The following is an 18,595-nucleotide window of genomic DNA, read 5'->3' on the forward strand; positions in this document are numbered from 1 at the left end:
TGAGTCCGCCAGATCAGAGACAGTAGGAATGACCAGGAATGTTCTCTTGATAAGTGTGTCAATTCAACCATTTTCCTGTAAAAATGTAAGGAGTACTTTTGGGTGTCATGGAAAACGTAAGGAGTAAAAAGTACATTATTTTCTTTAGGAATGTAGTGAAGTAAAAGTAAAAGTTGTCAAAAATATAAATAGTAAAGTACAGAAACCCCCCAAAAATGACTTAAGTAGTACTTTAAAGTATTTTTACACCACTGAAAAGAGTTCACACTGTGGCCTAGCTGAACCCTTAAAAATACAACTATAGTGATAGAATACGCCAAAGACTTTGTGCTTTTCAGTAGTCTGCCTATTATTTGGTCCAAAGTTCCTGGTTTGCTGCTGCAATGCTCTGATTCACATGATCATACCCAAATTTCAGCCTGCCATTTAATAGTCAAAGCTATTGACAACCTTTGATCTGTATAGTCAAATACACTATGAGGCCCAACTTGAGTGATGCCAAATAAATTTAGAGATGAGACACCAATATTTTTGTATTGTATTTATTATGGATTCTCTTAGTTCCTGCCAAAGCAGCAGCTACTCTTCCTCGGGTCCAGACACATTAAGGCTCATCACAAAATAAATAAACCAACCTAAATAAAACAGTACATCATATAACATCACCACACCACTATATATCTACAACACAAAAATGTACAATACCACCATACGACAATTTAAAAATGTACATGTGTATAGAGTGTGTGTGCTAGTGTGTGTGTGTGTGATTATGCATGTGTGTGTCCCTGTGTATCTCTTCACGGTCCGCGCTGTTCCATAAGGTGTAGTTTTATCTGTTTTGTTTATTTAATTTCACTGCTTGCATGAGTTACTTGATGTGAAATAGAGTTCCATGTGGTCATGGCTCTGTGTAGTACTGTGCGTTTCCCAGAGTCTGGTCTGGACTTGGGGACTGTGAAGAGACCCCTGATGGCATGTCTATTGGGGTATGCATGGGTGTCTGAGGGTGAACAGACACTTCAGTACTTCCAACATGTCAATCCCTCTCACAAAGACAAGTAGGGATGCAGTCAATCTCTTCTCTACTTTGACCATTTAACATTTTTTACATTTTATTTAACCTTTATTTAACCAGGAAGGGCTCATTGAGATTTAAAATCTATTTTTCAAGAGCGTCCTGGCCAAGATAGGCAGCACCAAGTCATTACACAAATTACAGACAAACAACATGAAAAACTACAAGTAATCTAGTAAAAACCATAGAATTCACAAGAGTATAACAAAAATCAAAAACACCAAATTAAAAACATTGACAGGTCAGGGAATCAGTCTCAAGATCCTTCATCAGTGATTTAAAAATACCAATCGGGAAAGTTCTTCCAGTTTAAAAGTATTGTAATTAAACAGCAGGGAGCAGGTCTCGAACCCTCGACCTTCTAGCCCGAGGTCCAGCACGCTATCGACTGTGCGGCAGAGTCGATGCTCGTGCGGCAGAGTCGATTTCCGCGCTTATAAACCCAGGGTCATTACAGTATTTTGTAAGGCGTTCCAAGACGATGGCGCAAAGTACATAAAAGCCCTTTACCAAATTCAGTTCGGAGATTTGGAACAGTTAGCAGGATAAAGTCCAGCGAACAAAGAGAGTACCCACCACATTTCTGAACAATAAAAACGCCCAAATAAAAAGGTAGTAAACCCAAAATGGCTTTATAAATAAAAGTATACTAGTGACTGAGCCGATGAGTGACTAGAGAAGGCCAGCCAACCCTGGTATACAAAGTACAGTGGTGCGTAAGGGTTTTGCAGTTTAAAATAAATCTCAAAGTGCCATGGTAAAGGGTGTCAATTGATCTCAAACACTGAGCGGAAGCATTCATATATAAAATATCCCCATAGTCTAGTAAAGGCATAAATGTAGCTGATACTAGCCTCCTTCTGGCTTCAAAAGAAAAACAGGCCTTATTCCTAAAATAAAATCCCAATTTCAGCTTCAATTTTTTTGTAAGTTGTTGAATATGCAATTTAAAAGAGAGGCCGTCATCAATTAAAATTCCAAGATATTTATATGAGGTTACAACCTCAATCTCCTTGCCCTGACAGGTAGTAATAGGTGAAAGGTTCATAGGTCTATTTCTTGCTTTAGAAAACACCCTTAATTTAGTTTTGTCAGTATTGAGGATAAGCTTCAATTGACACAAGGTATGTTGAACAGTATAAAAAGCAGTTTGCAAGTTTTGGACAGCTTTTGTAAGAGCACAACAGTAAATAACAGTATCGTCAGCATAAAAATTAAGTTGCGCATTTTGGACATTTTTGTCTAAATCATTTATATAAATAGTGAATAAGAGAGGACCAAGTACAGAGTCTTGGGGCACACCATTAAAGACAGACAATTTAACAGACATAAGCCCATCAAATTGAGTGCACTGAGTTCTATCAGACAGATAGTTAGTAAACCACGCAACTGCATGCTCTGAAAGACCTACACTCGACAATCTCTGCCTTAGTATGACATGATCAACTGTATCAAAAGCCTTAGAGAGATCAATAAAAAGTGAGACACAGTGCTGTTTTTTGTCAAGGGCTTCAGTGATATCATTTAAAACCTTCATGGCGGCTGTAATTGTGCTATGCTTCTTCCTGAAGCCCGATTGGTACATTGATAAAATAGAGTTGGTAAATAAAAACTATTTTAGCTGTTCACTCACAAGGGTTTCAAGTATTTTCACCAGGGGTGACAGCTTTGAGATTGGCCTATAATTACTTAAAATAGTTGGATCTCCCCCTTTTAAAAGTGGTAGGACAAATGCTGATTTCTAGATTTTCGGAATTTCATTACATTCCATGGTTAGATTGAACAGATACAGTATGTAAGTGGTTCAGCTATGAAATCAGCTGCCAGATTTAAAAAGCAGGGATCCAAAAGATCAGGACCTGCAGGCTTTCTCTGATCTAAGGATTTCAGGGCTTTATGTACCACCTGCACTGAGAATGGCAAAAAAGCTAAAATTTTGACCAGCTCTCACTGGTTCATCCACACAGGGTTGTACAGAGACAGAGGACACTGGTTCATCCACACAGGGTTGTACAGAGACAGAGGACACTGAATCAAACAGCCTACCAGATGATACAAAGTGCTCATTGAAAAAATTCAGCATTTCAGTTTTGTCATATACAGCAACAGAGTCCTTCAAAACACATGACGGTAATTCATTAACATTACTGTTACCAGACATAGACTTAATAGCCTTCCAAAACTTTCTAGGGTCATTCAGGTTATCAGTGGTAACAGACATAAAATATTCAGACTTGGCCTTCCTGAGAAGAAAAGAACACTTATTTCGTAACTGCCTAAAAATAAGCCAATCAGCATCAGAACATGATTTCCTTGCTTAGCCCAGGCTAGATTACGGTCGTGAATAAAACAAGACAACTCAGAAGAAAACCATGGATTATCCCACCCTTTAACCCTAAACCTGCGGAATGGGGCATGTTTGTTTACTATTTGGAAAAAAACATCATGAAAGAATATCCAGGCAGTTTCCACATCAGGGATAAGCTCAATATTGCTCCAGTCAAAATAAAACAAATCATGAAAGAAAGCCTGCTCATTAAAACAATTAAAATTTCTCTTACGAATAAAATGTGGGTTTGACTTAGGAACCTTAGCATTTCTAACAACAACAACAGCACAATGGTCACTTAAATCATTACAAAAAACACCAACCGCAGAATATTTATGTGGAACATTTGTTCATATCAAATCAATCAGGGTAGTAGAAAGAGGAGGAAGGGAAGCGCTACTAAGGTACACAATAGTACATTTTGGTAGATAGAAGGTGCTCTTTGGTAAAAGGGGTAAATTGATCATCAACAAGAAAGGAGGACCAAGGCACTCTTTATATAATTAATTAAAATGCCTTTATTAGTATGGCATGTTCAATAGAAACAAAGTTTAAAAATCCGATGCATTTCAGCTGCATGGCCTTAGTCAGGGAGTACAAAAAAAACACAAAAAAAGGAATACAATGTCCTCTTTTAAACAGCTTTTCCAATTAGCCCTAATTGGAAGAGGGAGTGGTTACAAAATTGATTGGACACACCTAGTATGCAATACTATACACATTAAAAAGTGAAATACTGTAGCTATGTTATCATAAAAATACAACTCCAAGCTAGAAGTATCAGAACACTAAAAAGTAGTTCTAACCTTAAATATGACTGGGAGAAGTGTCAAGAATAAGAAAGCAATATATTCCATAGTACACTAGAACACAGCAAAACATGAACAACAATACATAGCTGAGGGCAATTGAGCAAAATGTCCACTAGATGACAGCAAATGGACCCATCACGACCCTACAGGAAGGGTGAGAAATCCATATCTTCATTTAAACCAGGGTACTTAGTGGCCTGTAGTTTGTAAATCCAAAAACGTTCCCTTTGGTTTAACTGTTCAAGACAGTCCCCTTTTCTAATAGAGGCCGGAATATGATCAATACCCATAGGTTGTAGGGAGGCAGGGTTGCCATGGTGTAGGGACTTGTAGTGCCTTGCCATGGGGTAGTCTTCATTGCCTACCCGTATGGCGTACTTGTGTTCCGCTAAGCGGTCTTGAAGACGTCTCTTTGTCCGTCCAATGTAGAACACCTTGCACTGTGGACATTCCAATCTATAGATGACATGAGTGGTTTTACAGTTAATGAAATGCTTGACGTCATACTCCATTTTGGAAGCTGTGTCAACAAAATACTTCTTCTGTGGAATATTACTGCAATGGTTGCAATTGTTACATTTAAAAGAGCCCTTGGGTTTGTGGTCAAGCCAAGTTTTTTGAGAGTCACCCGGAAGATAACTGTGGACTAATTTGTCATTTAGGGTAGGACATCTCTTAAAGCTTATGACTGGTGGTTCAGGAAAGACTTGGCGTAGTAGCGTATCACTTTGGATGATTCCCCAATTATTTTTAATGATTCTTTTAATGTTCTCTGCTTCAGTGCTGTATTTTGTAACAAAATACACTCTCTCTGATGTATCATGAGGCACTCCCCTTCGCAATAAGTTCTCTCTGTCAAGTAATCCAGCCCTTATACTGGCATCTTTCAGGACCTGAACGCTGTAGCCCCGATTCAAGAAGCGATTCTCCAATTCAGCAGATTTGACACTGTAGTCTGTTTCCTGATCACAAATTCTGTGGACTCTTTGGTATTGGCCATATGGAATATTCTCTTTTAGCCTTTTGGGGTGAAAGCTGTCTGCCCTCAGAATGGTATTCCCATCTGTAGGCTTCCTAAAGATTGATGTGTGCAAACAACCTTTGTCATTTTTACTAATGTCGAGGTCCAAAAAATGAATGTTATCCTTGCTGTACTCCATAGTTAGTTTGATGTTAGGGTTAATGCTGTTAAGGTATTGGTGGAAGGAAATAAGTTCATCTTCTGAGCCGGACCAAAACAGGCAAACATCATCAATATAGCGTCCCCACCATATAATCCGGTCAAAGAAATGGTTATTAGAAGGATCCAAAATGAAGTCATTTTCCCATTTACCCAAGTACAAACCAGCATAGGAAGGGCTGTAGCAAGCTCCCATGGCACATCCTTTGACCTGTTTAAAAATACGGTCCTGAAAGATAAAGATGTTATGATTAAGAGTCCATTCAGTCAGTGAGACAATGAGTTCTGTAGGAGGCATCTCAGTTTCAGGTCGGGTATTCAAGAAATGGTGCATAGCTGCCAAACCTTGTTCATGCTCAATGGTGGTGTATAGAGATTTATAGAGATTTATCTGGGCATTTAAGATTTGGGCAAGTGGGTGAGTTAATCAACTGGGTAAGATTCATACAATTACAAAATATTTTTAAATCATCAGACACGGCTTTAACCAACACCAGTTGAGATCACAAATCAAGATCATTTCACTGTAAAGAAGTTTAGACATAAGGTGCGTCAAAGAAGAAACTGCATCACCGAGAGCAGAGGGGGGTCTATAACAGCCAATCACAGTTATAGAGAGACCCTTTGAAACCTCAATATTCAAAGCAAGAAATTCCAACTGTTTACAAATAGTTTCCGACTTTGCCACACTTACAGGGAATTTAGTTTTTACATATTGTAACGACCCTGGATTTATAAGCGCGGAAGTTGACTCTGCCGCTTGAGCAGGCTTTTGCCGCACAGTCGATAGCGCGCCGGACCTCGATCCTGTAAAACGAGTCGCAAGCTAGCGCGAGGACGCGCTCTGTGAAAGGAGGGAGTAGTGTAATGACCCTGGGTTTATAAGAGCGGAAATGGACTCTGCCGTCTGAGCATGCTTTTGCGGCACAGTCGATAGCGCGCCGGACCTCGGGCCAGGGGGTCGAGGGTTCGAGACCTGCTCCCTGCCTGTTTCATTACAATATATAGCCACACCCCCACCTTTCTTAACTCGATCAGTGCGATAAACATTGTAACCACTTATACAAATATCCTTATCAAAAACAGACTTGCTGAGCCAGGTTTCAGAAAACACAATTACATCAGCATCAGTTGATTTAGCCCAAATCCTAACCCCATCAATTTTTGACAACAGGCTGCGTACATTTGAATGAAAAATACCAATACCAAAACCAGATCTTGATTTAAAATCAGAGGGGGTTTGGAGACATTGCATATCAGAGCCAGGGTTAGGTTGCACGTTACCTGATATCAACAAAAGAAGAATAACTACGCACCTCTGTTAAATAACCTTGCACGGCTTCTCTTTTTTAAGAGACCTACTGCAAGCGAATTCTACAAGTGAGTTTCCAGACAATACAAAACAGTAATTTAAAACCATTAGACTTTGGTAGTGACACAAATTCGCACTGTTCACATCATGCCACCAATGCATCGGCACTTGGACGAGTGGACCGAGTGAAAAAGAGCGAGTTCCTGCAGACAAAATGCCTAATGGACGGGAGAGCACATTGTCAGATGTACTCACCCAGCGACAATGTTCGTTTTCTCCGGAGTTCAGTAAAGTCAGTGCACAAAGCAATACCACAAAAATTGTCATTTTCTCTGACAAATGTAAAAAATAGAGGCCAACGAAGGTAAGGGGAGAGAGGGACAGCGTGTATGTATGAGTCTGAATGTGAGTATTTGCGCGTGTGAGTAGATTGAGAGAACGGGTTGGGGATTGTTGAGCTGCCACTGACAGCCAGGCGAAGAGCAAAAAGGAGCAGCTTGGACGAGACACTCCGCGGATGAAGAAGGAACTCAGGCCAGCCAGAGATAGGGTTACTTTGGTAAACTTCAAGTAATGAAGTGCCGAGTTGAGGGAGACCCGTGATCTTTACACCAGCAAAAACAAAGTAGTTTGCACTACACAACAAGGAAGTTACTCAACCATAAATAAATATGTTATTAGTAGGTTAAAATGTACTAGTCACAGACAAACGACTTGACATGCTGCCATCTTGGATTTTGATTTTGCTTATAGCCATGTCATTGATGTTAGCTCTCTGTGTACATTTAAGGGCCAGCCGTGCCACTCTGTTCTGGGCCAATTGTAATTTGCATATGTCCCTCTGTGGCACTTGACCATATGACTGGACAGTAGTCAAACGACCTGTAGGACTTGTTTTGTTGATAGCCTTGTTAAGAAAGCAGAGCAACGCTTCATTATGGACAGACCTCTCCCCATCGTAGCTACCATTGCATCAATATGTTTTGACCATGACAGTTTACAATCCAGGGTTACACCAAGAAGTTTAGTCTCTCAACTTGCTACATTTACACATGATTTATTACAAGATTTAGTTTAGGGTTTAGTGAATGGTTTGTCCCATATACAATGCTTTTAGTTTTTGAAATATTTAGTTCTAGCCTATTACTTTCCACCCATTCTAAAACTGACTGCAGCTCTTTGTTAAGGGTTGCAGGGATTTCACTTGCTGTGGTAGCTGAAGTGTATAATGTTGAGTCATCAGCATACATAGATACACAGGTTTACTCTGTGCCAGTGACAGGTCATTAGTAAAGATTGAAAAAGTAAGGGGCCTAGACAACTGCCCTGGGGAATGTCAGACTATCTGTATTATTTTGGAGAGGCTTCCATTAAAATAACACCCTCTGTGTTATTTTAGACAGGTAACTCTCAATCCACAATATAGCAAGGGATGTAAAGCCATAACACAAGTTTTTCCAGCAGCAGATTATAATCGATAATGTCAAAAGCTGCACTGAAGTCTAACCAAATAGCTCCCAAAAGAATCTCACTGTAATTAACACAAGTCATCTCAACTGTGAATGGAAATGCCTCTTAATGAGTGAAGAACTGACAAACAGGAATGGAAGCCAAGATCACACAGCATATGTAAATATGAATTAACCAGGTAATAACCTGCCCAGTCTTTTAAACAGGGACTGGATTTTTCATCATCCATACATTAAAATTCAATTATGTCCTCCAAACTCAGAGGGGATTTTTTTTACATTGAAATGTTTTGCATGTTAACACACTAGTACTGTACATACCAACATACCATTTGTTTAATATACATATATATTCTGACATTTCATATTCTTAAAATAAAATGGTGATCCTAACTGACCTAAAACAGCGAATTTTTACTAGGATTAAATGTCAGAAATGGTGAAAAACTGAAGTTTAAATGTATTTGGTTGAAGTCGGAAGTTTACAAACACCTTAACCAAATACATTTAAACTTCAGTTTTTCACAATTTCTGACATTTTAATCCTAGTAAAAATTCACTGTCTTAGGTCAATTAAGACAGCAAATTTTATTTTAAGAATGTGAAATGTCAGAATAGTTGTCAGAGTCCTTCAAGAACAGTGGGTTGGAGTCAGGCGCAGAGAGCAGAGGGTTCCAATAAATGTATATTTTATTTCCGGGAAAAACGGTCATGCCACAAACACAAGGCGCATAAACTGACCGGCCCATACACAGGACCCAAAATGTCCGGAAAAACAAAATACAAACGAACATCCACAAACTAACAGAAAACAATCCCGCGCAAACCTAGGTGGGCCTAACAGGCTTAAATAGACAAAAATCAAGAAACACAATAAGGAACAGCTGCAACTAATAAGACCAAACGAACACAAAAGGAAAAAGGGATCGGTGGCGGCTAGTAGACCGGCGACGATGACCGCCGAACAGGCAGGGGAGCCACCTTCGGTGGGAGTCGTGACAATAATAGCAGAGAGAATCACATTCCCAGTGGATCAGAAGTTTACATACACTCAATTAGTATTTGGTAGCATTGCCTTTAAATTGTTTAACTTGGGTCAAACGTTTCGGGTAGCCTTCCACAAGAGTCCCACAATAAGTTGGGTGTATTTTGGCCCATTCCTCCTGACAGAGCTGGTGTAACTGAGTCAGGTTTGTAGGCCTCCTTGCTCTCACACGCTTTTTCAGTTCTGCCACAAATTGTCTATAGGATTGAGGTCAGGGCTTTGTGATGGCCACTCCAATACCTTGACTTTGTTGTCCTTAAGCCATTTTGCCACAACTTTGGAAGTATGCTTGGGGTCATTGTCCAATTGGTTGACCCATTTGCGACCAAGCTTTAACTTCCTGACTGATGTCTTGAGATTTTGCTTCAATATATCCACATAATTTCCCCACCTCATGATGCCATCTATTTTGTGACGTGCACCAGTCCCCCCTTCAGCTAAGCACCCCCACAACATGATGCCGCCGCCCCCGTGCTTCACAGTTGGGATGGTGTTCTTCAGCTTGCAAGCCTCCCCCTTTTTCCTCCAAACATAACGATGGTCATTATGGCCAAACTGTTCTATTTTTGTTTCATCAGACCAGAGGACATTTCTCCAAAAAGTACGATCTTTGTCCCCATGTGCAGTTTCAAACCGTAGTTTGGCTTTTTTATGGCGGTTTTGGAGCATTGGCTTCTTCCTTGCTGAGCGGCCTTTCAGGTCATGTTGATATAGGACTCGTTTTACTGTGGATATAGATACTTTTGTACCTGTTTCCTCCAGCATCTTCACAAGGTCCATCGCTGTTGTTCTGGGATTGATTTGCACTTTTCGCGCACCAAAGTACGTTCATCTCTAGGAGACAGAACACGTCTCCTTCCTGAGAGGTATGACGGCTGCGTGGTCCCATGGTGTTTATACTCGCGTACTATTGTTTGTACAGATGAACGTGGCACCTTCAGGCGTTTGGAAATTGCTCCCAAGGATGAACTAGACTTGTGGAGGTCTACAATTTTTGTTCTGAGGTCATGGCTGATTTTTCTTTGATTTTCCCATGAGGTCAAGCAAAGAGGCACTGAGTTTGAAGGTAGGCCTTGAAATTCATCCACAGGTATACCTCCAATTGACTCAAATGATGTCAATTATCCTAACAGAAGCTTCTAAAGCCATGACATCATTTTCTGGAATTTTCCAAGCTGTTTAAAGGCACAGTCAACTTAGTGTATGTAAACTTCTGACTCACTGGAATTGAGACACAGTGAATTATAAGTGAAATCATCTGTCTGCCAACAATTGTTGGAAAAATTACTTGTGTCATGCACAAAGTAGAAGTCCTAACCAACTTGCCAAAGCTATAGTTTGTTAACAAGAAATGTGTGCAGTGGTTTAAAAACAAGTTTAATGACTCCAACCTAAGTGTATGTAAACTTCCGACTTCAACTGTATATATATTAACTTTTGAACGGTAGTGTGTGTGTATATATATATAGTTTGGGGTCACTTAGAAATGTCCTTGTTTTTGAAAGAAAAGCACATATTTTGTCCATTAAAATAACATAAAATTGATCCGAAATACAGTGTAGACATTGTTAATGTTGTAAATTACTATTGTAGCTGGAAACGGCAGATTATTTTATGGAATATCTACATAGGCATACAGAGGCCCATTATCAGCAACTATCACTCCTGTGTTCCAATGGCACGTTGTGTTAGCTAATCCAAGTTTTTAATTTTAAAAGGCTAGTTGATCATTAGAAAACTCTTTTGCAATTATGTTAGCACAGCTGAAAACTGGTGTTCTAATTTCAAGAAGTAATTAAACTGGCCTTCTTTAGACTAGTTGAGTATCTGGACCATCAGCAGTTGTGGGTTCAATTACAGGCTCAAAATGGCCAGAAACAAAGAACTTTATTCCGAAACTCATCAGTCTATTCTTGTCCAGAGAAATGAAGCCTATTCCATGGGAGAAATTGCCAAGAAACTGAAGATCTCGTACAATGCTGTGTACTACTCCCTTCACAGAACAGCACAAACTGGCTCTAACCAGAATAGAAACAGGAGTGGCAGGCCCCGGTGCTCAACTGAACAAGAGGACAAGTATATTAGAGTGTCTAGTTTGAGAAACAGACGCCTCACAAGTCCTCAACTGGCAGCTTCATTAAATAGTACCCGCAAAACACCAGTCTCAACGTCAACAGTGAAGAGGCGACTCCGGGATGCTGGCCATCTAGGCAGAGTTGCAAAGAAAAAGCCATATCTCAGACTGGCCAATAAAAAGAAAAGATTAAAAAGGGCAAAAGAACACAGACACTGGACAGAGGAACTCTGCCTAGAAGGCCAGCGTCCCGGAGTCGCCTCTTCACTGTTGAAGTTGAGACTAGTGTTTTGACTAAAAGGGGGCACTGTTTTGAAGCTAGAGCGCCTCCATCATGGCACTCTGTGAAACATATTTAGGAAGCTATAGAAATGCATTTGTTAATGTCTACAGTTGTCTTTGCCACTTGTATTCTATTACACACACCTTAATAAATACTTTTAAATTATATTATGTGAGCTAAACATTTAAAATGAAAAGATATATAAAAACATTTTCTTTAAAGTGTGATTTTGAGAAAGTTCTAATGTTACTGTCCCCACTATAACAAAAATACTTAAATGCATGTAATTGTGTCCTTGAAACATTTAATTGAAATACTGTAGAATTCCATTTATTCCTATGGAAGACTGCTCCCTCAGGGGAGTGAAAATATGGCCGACTGGTGGCTTCAAAGCCCAATACACAGCATCACAAACCAAGGTTTATATACATTATTGGTAAGTCCACACACGACATTGTCATTTGAAATCTTCGTGTGAATTCTACATACATAGAGGACAGACACCACCAAGTGGTGGATTTTAATCATAAAATTTACGCCTACTTTTGCCCCAAGAGGGAGCGCTTTACATACAAATGTGTAATCTATGTTAAGAGTTTGGTAAATAAATAGTCCTTATCAGTTACTGGCTTGGGGTTTTGTGACACTTCATTGTGCCATTACATTATACCTCATGTAATGATTGCAGTGGAGTTACTGGAATATTGCATGAAACATCAAACTAATAAAACACAACAATAATCAAAGTAATTCGGGCAATTTCATGAGAAGGTCTCTGAGTCTCTACTGGAATACACCAGTATTATACATATATTTTCTCAAGTTACATGTCAATTGACAAACCTGTCACAGGGCATGATTCTGCATTTGAAGGTGCAGCCATCAAAACCTCCAATGCCAATTGATTAACTGCAATAAGTCCACTGACATTGCAAAATGAAGGCTAAAGGCCCATGGCTAAGGTTTGTGCAACATGAGTCACTGTCTTGGGACACAGTGATTGAAAAGGTGACGATTTGATGAGCCCCTAAAATAGGACAGGTGAAGCTTCGTGAGGAGCATCTTAAATGTGGATTGGGACACATTTGAATGTAACGGCAGTCTAAGTCGTCCTCCTCCTCAGACGAGGAGAGGCGAGAAGGATCTGAGGACCAATGTGCAGCGTGGTAATTTTCCATTATTTAATTAACACAAAACACTATACAAACTAACCGTCACAGTCCTAGCTGGTGCAGACAAAACACAAAGACAGGAAACAACCACCCACAACACAAAACAAGCCACCTATATATGATTCTCAATCAGGGACAACGATTGACAGCTGTCTCTGATTGAGAACCATATTAGGCTGGACACAGAAACAGACTAACTAGACACACAACATAGAATTCCCACCCAGCTCACGTCCTGACCAACACTAAACAAGCAAAACACATAAGAACTCTGGTCAGGACGTTACAGTACCCCCCTCCTGAGGTGCGGACTCCTAAAACTCAAGAGGAGGGTCTGGGTGGGCATCTGTCCGCGGTGGCGGCTCCGGCGCAGGACGAGGACACCACTCCACAACTGTCTTTGTCCCCCTCCTTAGCGTCCTTTGAGTGGCGACCCTCGCCCACGACCTTGGCGACCCTCGCCCACGACCTTGGCCTACGTTACATTGAAAAAACAGAGCTGAGTTAAAATACTATTTAAGGGTATTCCAATTACTTTCAAAGACATTTGAAAGTAAGAATTTTAAAAAAATAAAAAATTAAAACAAGTAGTTGAATATTGGAATGCATTTGGAAATAGACTTGGAAAGTATTGGCATACTTGACAATACTCAAATATACAGTGCATTTTCAAATATAAATACATATTTTTGGTTATTTGAACCTAGGTCTGTTTGGTATTTGCTATAATGTATTTGGAAATAAGTATTTGAAATATCTTCAAATAGTAGGCTTTTTATAGGACTTAAAAAAATATATACTTTCAAATACTTCCGATAGAAGTAGTTGATTTCGGCCAGATTATTTGAGAATGCTCAAATACACAGAAAAGAGGTATCTAAATAGCAAATAATAAAATAGTCCTACACATGTATTTGAACTCAGCTCTGGAGACAAACACGATTCAAACTCAACAAAGACAAACACTACCAGGATGAAAAGAATATGGTATGTAATTGATTTGATCGTTGATGTTCTGTGTTTAAAAAAAAATGTATGCCTTGTTGTGTATGGCTGCCTCTAAATGTGTATCATTGATGCCATTCCCTTAGTTACACATAACTTTAGCGAGTCTACACAGCCTACACTTAGTAACGGTTACATACAATAATTAAATCACCTGGTCCCAACATACATGGCAAGTCAAGAAAAGTAATTGTAACTTGTCCACACTGCAAACTGAAGTTAAATAAGAAAAACTTCAAAACACATTTATGAAGAAAGCATACACATTGCTTTGAAACAAGTATCCAAGGAAAGATTTTTGGCATGTGAGTGCACTGATGTGAGAAATGGTGTGTTTGCAGTCGAAAATACATTTTCTGGTCCAGCAACACCCATACATGTTGTGAAAAATACTTAGGCTAATTCAGTTCCAACTGTGTTCAAAACTGTTATGCATGCTGAAGTATAAAAAGCTGTTGAATTGTTATTTTTCTTTACTTTTTTATTATTATGATTTGTTATCATAACTATCAAACTTAACAACCTACCCTTTCTTAACTTACAGTATGCTCTGTACATTGCAATGGAAGCACAGTGTCATTTCACTGAGGTATGTATAAATTATGAAATTCTCATCACTAGTGGATGTAATGTTTTTTTGGATACTCATCCGATTGTGTGATTTTCTTTTTCAAAGGAAAACATGTAGCAAATTAGGCGGCGGTGGTGCCTAGCTCTCCTGCAGAACTTTCCCACGCCGTAAGTCTTGAACATTATAAAAACTTTTCATTTGCATCCTTAAAATCACTTGTTTCACTGTAGCCAGACTGACCTGAATATATGTTCATATTGAATGTATGTCATTCACTTACTAACATCTGAAGAAGAGAGGTTGAAAGATCGAAAAAGGCGGCGAAAACAAAATACACTACAGGGAGGTGTGATATGATGAGTGGTATAGTCTTAAACCAACGTTTAAAGACTTAAAGACTGCCCCCCCAATATATTTCAGGATGATGTAGAAGATGTCCCCCCCAAGAAGTCACAGCATGTCACATCGGCATCCAGCTCTGCAGGATCAGGTACTGTATAGGCTATTAGCTAAATTAAGATGCATTCTTGTACACACATCTCTAGAGGTTCCCTTGCATTCCTTAATGACCACAATCTGTTTTCTTTCTAGACGATACTGAAAACAAAACATGACGAACTGGAAGCTGTGAACTGGGTATGTAGTCTACTGTGTGTAATGCTGAAGGCTTGATGCATGGCAAGATAAAATAGTTGTGATGACTTGTTGAGTAGTTATAGGTATCACTGAAAATCCTTTTAGTAATAGCGGTTTTTGTTTGCAAGGTGGTATTGTGAAAGTAGGGTGTAATTTGACTTGATCACCCAATGAGGCACTATTCTTAATATTTATTCTTCCTTTTTCTTCAAGGAAGCAGCTGTTCTTCTAAGGGACACCCTAGAGGCAGCAAGGTGGCGTGAACTCCAAACATTTAAAGCCATTGTTTCCCTCCCTAGTCTAATTGGGATGGACGGGGAAGACCATATTACAACCCTTAAAGAACTACGGTTGTATGATGGCCTGGATGAAGAGGAAAATATTCTCCTCAAGGAACCATTCATGTTCCAGAGAGATTATGAGATGTTCTATGTGGAGGTAGTTGACAACAAGAACATTGCAGTCTTTGCCTCTTGAGGAGCAGGAGTGAAGCCATTTTTGAGGAGTTGTCAAACCTTGTTTTTGTCTGCTGTGTTAATTGTTTCAATTGTTAATTGTGTTATGTTGTTTAGTAAAGATGACGTAGAAGTCACCCGAGTCTCTGATCTCTTTACTGGAGCTGGTGTAACTTAATGTACAAAGCACATTCAGCTATTCAGTATGTCTACTATATGGTATAGTCTGTCTCCATTCTCATGAGGAAAGTAAATAGCATTATAAATCAGGGTAGGTAGTAACTGTATGTGTGTATGCTCAATGAAACAATATATGCTCAATGAAATTATATATATATATATATATATATATATATGCTCAATGAAATAATATAATTAAAGTAAACATTTATCAACACAATTTTAACAGTACATGACATACAAAACAAGTCTGTTCACTGCAACAATATCAGTAGCTTGTCTCAAGTATAGCATGAAGCAAACAGTGTTACAACACATCTAGTACCACTTTGTGTAATTATTTCTTACATCTTCAAAAATTAAATACATTTGTATTCAACGCGTGCCTTGCGCAAACCTGCGTGTTTGTATTCAGTGTGTGACTGTCAAACCTCAGCTGAACTAAAAAAGGTGGGTGGGGTCAAACGTTTGACTCCGACCACATTGAGACCGGCCCTGGATTGCACACTGCAGTCAGGTGTACTTGTCGGGACTTGCACTTTCCAAAGGAAGGGGCAGAGATTCGCAAAATTTCTATATTTGAAATACGAATTTCAATTTTGAGTATTTTGTCATTTGTAGTACACTGGGCTGAACTAAACTCCAATGTATTTTGTAACAAGATACTTTAGAGAGCTGTAATTTATACTTTCAAAATACAAAATACTTTTCTATACCATTTTATTTTTGTGGTTCACAACTGGCTCCCTCTCACTCTGCATTGGTATCAGAAGTCTTATGGCACTATGGTGTGATAAGAGCATCTACTAAATGACCTAACTATAATTGTATATATAAAAATGGACAATTGCAAAGCATTTCAGGCCCTGTGTGTAGCTAACTGACCCTCTCTGCCCAGTCATCGCCATTTACCCGTTGTTGTCTCACCCGTTGTCTTAGCTCTCCCAATCAACACCTGTGATTGCTTTATACCTTTCTCAATATGCCTTGTATACTGTTGTTTAGGGCAGCTCTCATTGTTTTATTTTACTGCGGAGCCCCTAGTCCTGCTCAACATGCCTCAGATAGCCCCCTTGTCCCACCCCCCACACATACGGAGCCCACACTTAGCTTAACTGGCGCCACCAGAGATGCAACTTCTCTCATCGTCACTCAATGCCTAGGTTTACCCCCATTGTACTCGCACCCTACCATACCCATGTCTGTACACTATGCCCTGAATCTATCCTACCACGCCCACGCTCCTTTTATTCTCTGTTCCCAAAGCACTTGACGACCAGTTCTTATAGCCTTTAGCCGTACCCTCATCCTACTCCTCCTCTGTTCCTCTGGTGATGTAGAGATCAACCCAGGCCATGTGTGTCCCCAGGCACTCTCATTTGTTGACTTCTGCAACTGTAAAAGCCTTGGGTTCATGAATGTTATCAGAAGCCTCCTCCCTAAGTTTGCTTTATTCACTGGTTTAGCACACTCCGCCAACCCTGATGTCCTAGCCGTGTCTGAATCCTGGCTTAGGAAGGCCACCAAAAATTCTGAAATTTCTACCCCCAATTACAACATTTCCGTCAAGACAGAACTGCTAAAGGGGGCGGAATTGCAATCTACTGTAGAGATAGCCTGCAGAGTTCTGTCATACTATCCAGGTATGTGCCTAAACAGTTCAAGATTCTACTTTTAAAGATCCATCTCTCCAGAAATAAGTCCCTCACTGTTGCCGCTTGTTATAGACCCCACTCAGCTCTCAGCTGTGCCCTGGACACCATATGTCAATTGATTGCCCCCCCTCTATCGTCAGAGTTCGTACTGCTCGGTGACCTAAACTGGGATAAACTCATCCCGTTTTACAATCTAAGCTAGATGCCCTCAATCTCACACAAATTATCAAGGAACCTACCAGGTACAACCCTAAATCCATAACCATGGGCACCCTCATAGATATCATCCTGACCAACTTGCCCTCTAAATACACCTCTGCTGTTTTCAACCAGGATCTCAGCGATCACTGCCTCATTGCCTGCGCCCGTTATGGGTCTGCGGTCAAACGACCACCGCTCATCACTGTCAAACGCTCCCTAAAACACTTTAGTGAGCAGGCCTTTCTAATCGACCTGGCGCGGGTATCCTGGAAGGATATTGACCTCATCCCGTCAGTAGAGGATGCCTGGTTGTTCTTTAAAAGTGCTTTCCTCACCATCTTAAATAAGCATGCCCCATTCAAAAAATGTAGAACTAAGAACCGATATAGCCCTTGGTTCACCCCAGACTTGGCTGCTCTTGACCAGCATAAAAACACCCTGTGGCATACTGCACTAGCTTCGAATAGTCCCCGCGATATGCAACTTTTCAGGGAAGTCAGGAACCAATACACACAGTCAGTTAGGAGACACTGTAAAGTCCATGGAGAATAAGAGTACCTCCTCCCAGCTGCCCACTGCACTGAGACTAGGAAACACTGTCACCACTGATAAATCCACGATAATCGATAATTTCAATAGGCATTTCTTTACGGCTGGCCATGCTTTCCACCTGGCTACCCCAACCCTGGCCAACAGCTCAGCCCCCCCGCTTCTCCTTCACCCAAATCCAGACAGCTGATGTTCTGAAAGAGCTGCAAAATCTGGATCACTACAAATCAGCTAGGCTAGACAATCTGGACCATTTCTTCCTAAAATTATCCACCGCCATTGTTGCAACCCCTATTACTAGTCTGTTCACCCTCTCTTTTGTATCATCTGAGATTCCTAAAGATTGGAAAGCGGCGCGGTCATCCCCCTCTTCAAAGGGGGAGACACTCTAGACCCAAACTGTCATAGACCAATATCCATCCTGCCCTGCCTTTCTAAAGTCTTCGAAAGCCAAGTGAACAAACAGATCACCGACCATTTCGAATCCCACTGTACCTTCTCCGCTATGCAATCTGGTTTCCGAGCTGGTCACGGGTGCACCTCAGCCACGCTCAAGGTCCTAAACAATATCATAACCGCCATTGATAAA

General features: G+C 40.2%; 1 protein-coding gene across 1 annotated transcript; it reads right to left on the reverse strand.

Annotated features, from left to right (window-relative positions):
* Positions 1-3,901: 3,901 nt before the first annotated feature.
* On the reverse strand, positions 3,902-7,446 carry LOC129815562 (uncharacterized). The gene is made up of 2 exons (XM_055869494.1): positions 6,967-7,446; positions 3,902-5,628 (listed from the first exon to the last, which is right to left on the reverse strand). The coding sequence occupies exons 1-2, from the start codon at positions 7,036-7,038 to the stop codon at positions 4,363-4,365; spliced, it is 1,338 nt and encodes a 445-aa protein (XP_055725469.1). The 5' UTR covers positions 7,039-7,446; the 3' UTR covers positions 3,902-4,362.
* Positions 7,447-18,595: the final 11,149 nt, after the last annotated feature.

The sequence above is a fragment of the Salvelinus fontinalis genome, chromosome 18 (assembly GCF_029448725.1).
Source record: "Salvelinus fontinalis isolate EN_2023a chromosome 18, ASM2944872v1, whole genome shotgun sequence".
In the NCBI taxonomy this organism is placed as follows: Eukaryota; Metazoa; Chordata; class Actinopteri; order Salmoniformes; family Salmonidae; genus Salvelinus; species Salvelinus fontinalis.

Bases quoted from the DNA above. Each gene is read 5' to 3' on its own strand.
- LOC129815562 (XM_055869494.1), bottom strand. From the start codon at position 7,038: ATGACAATTTTTGTGGTATTGCTTTGTGCACTGACTTTACTGAACTCC. The intron at 5,629-6,966 runs GTGAGTACATCT...TTTATCTTTCAG, and splicing joins AAAACGAACATTGTCGCTGG to GACCGTATTTTTAAACAGGT.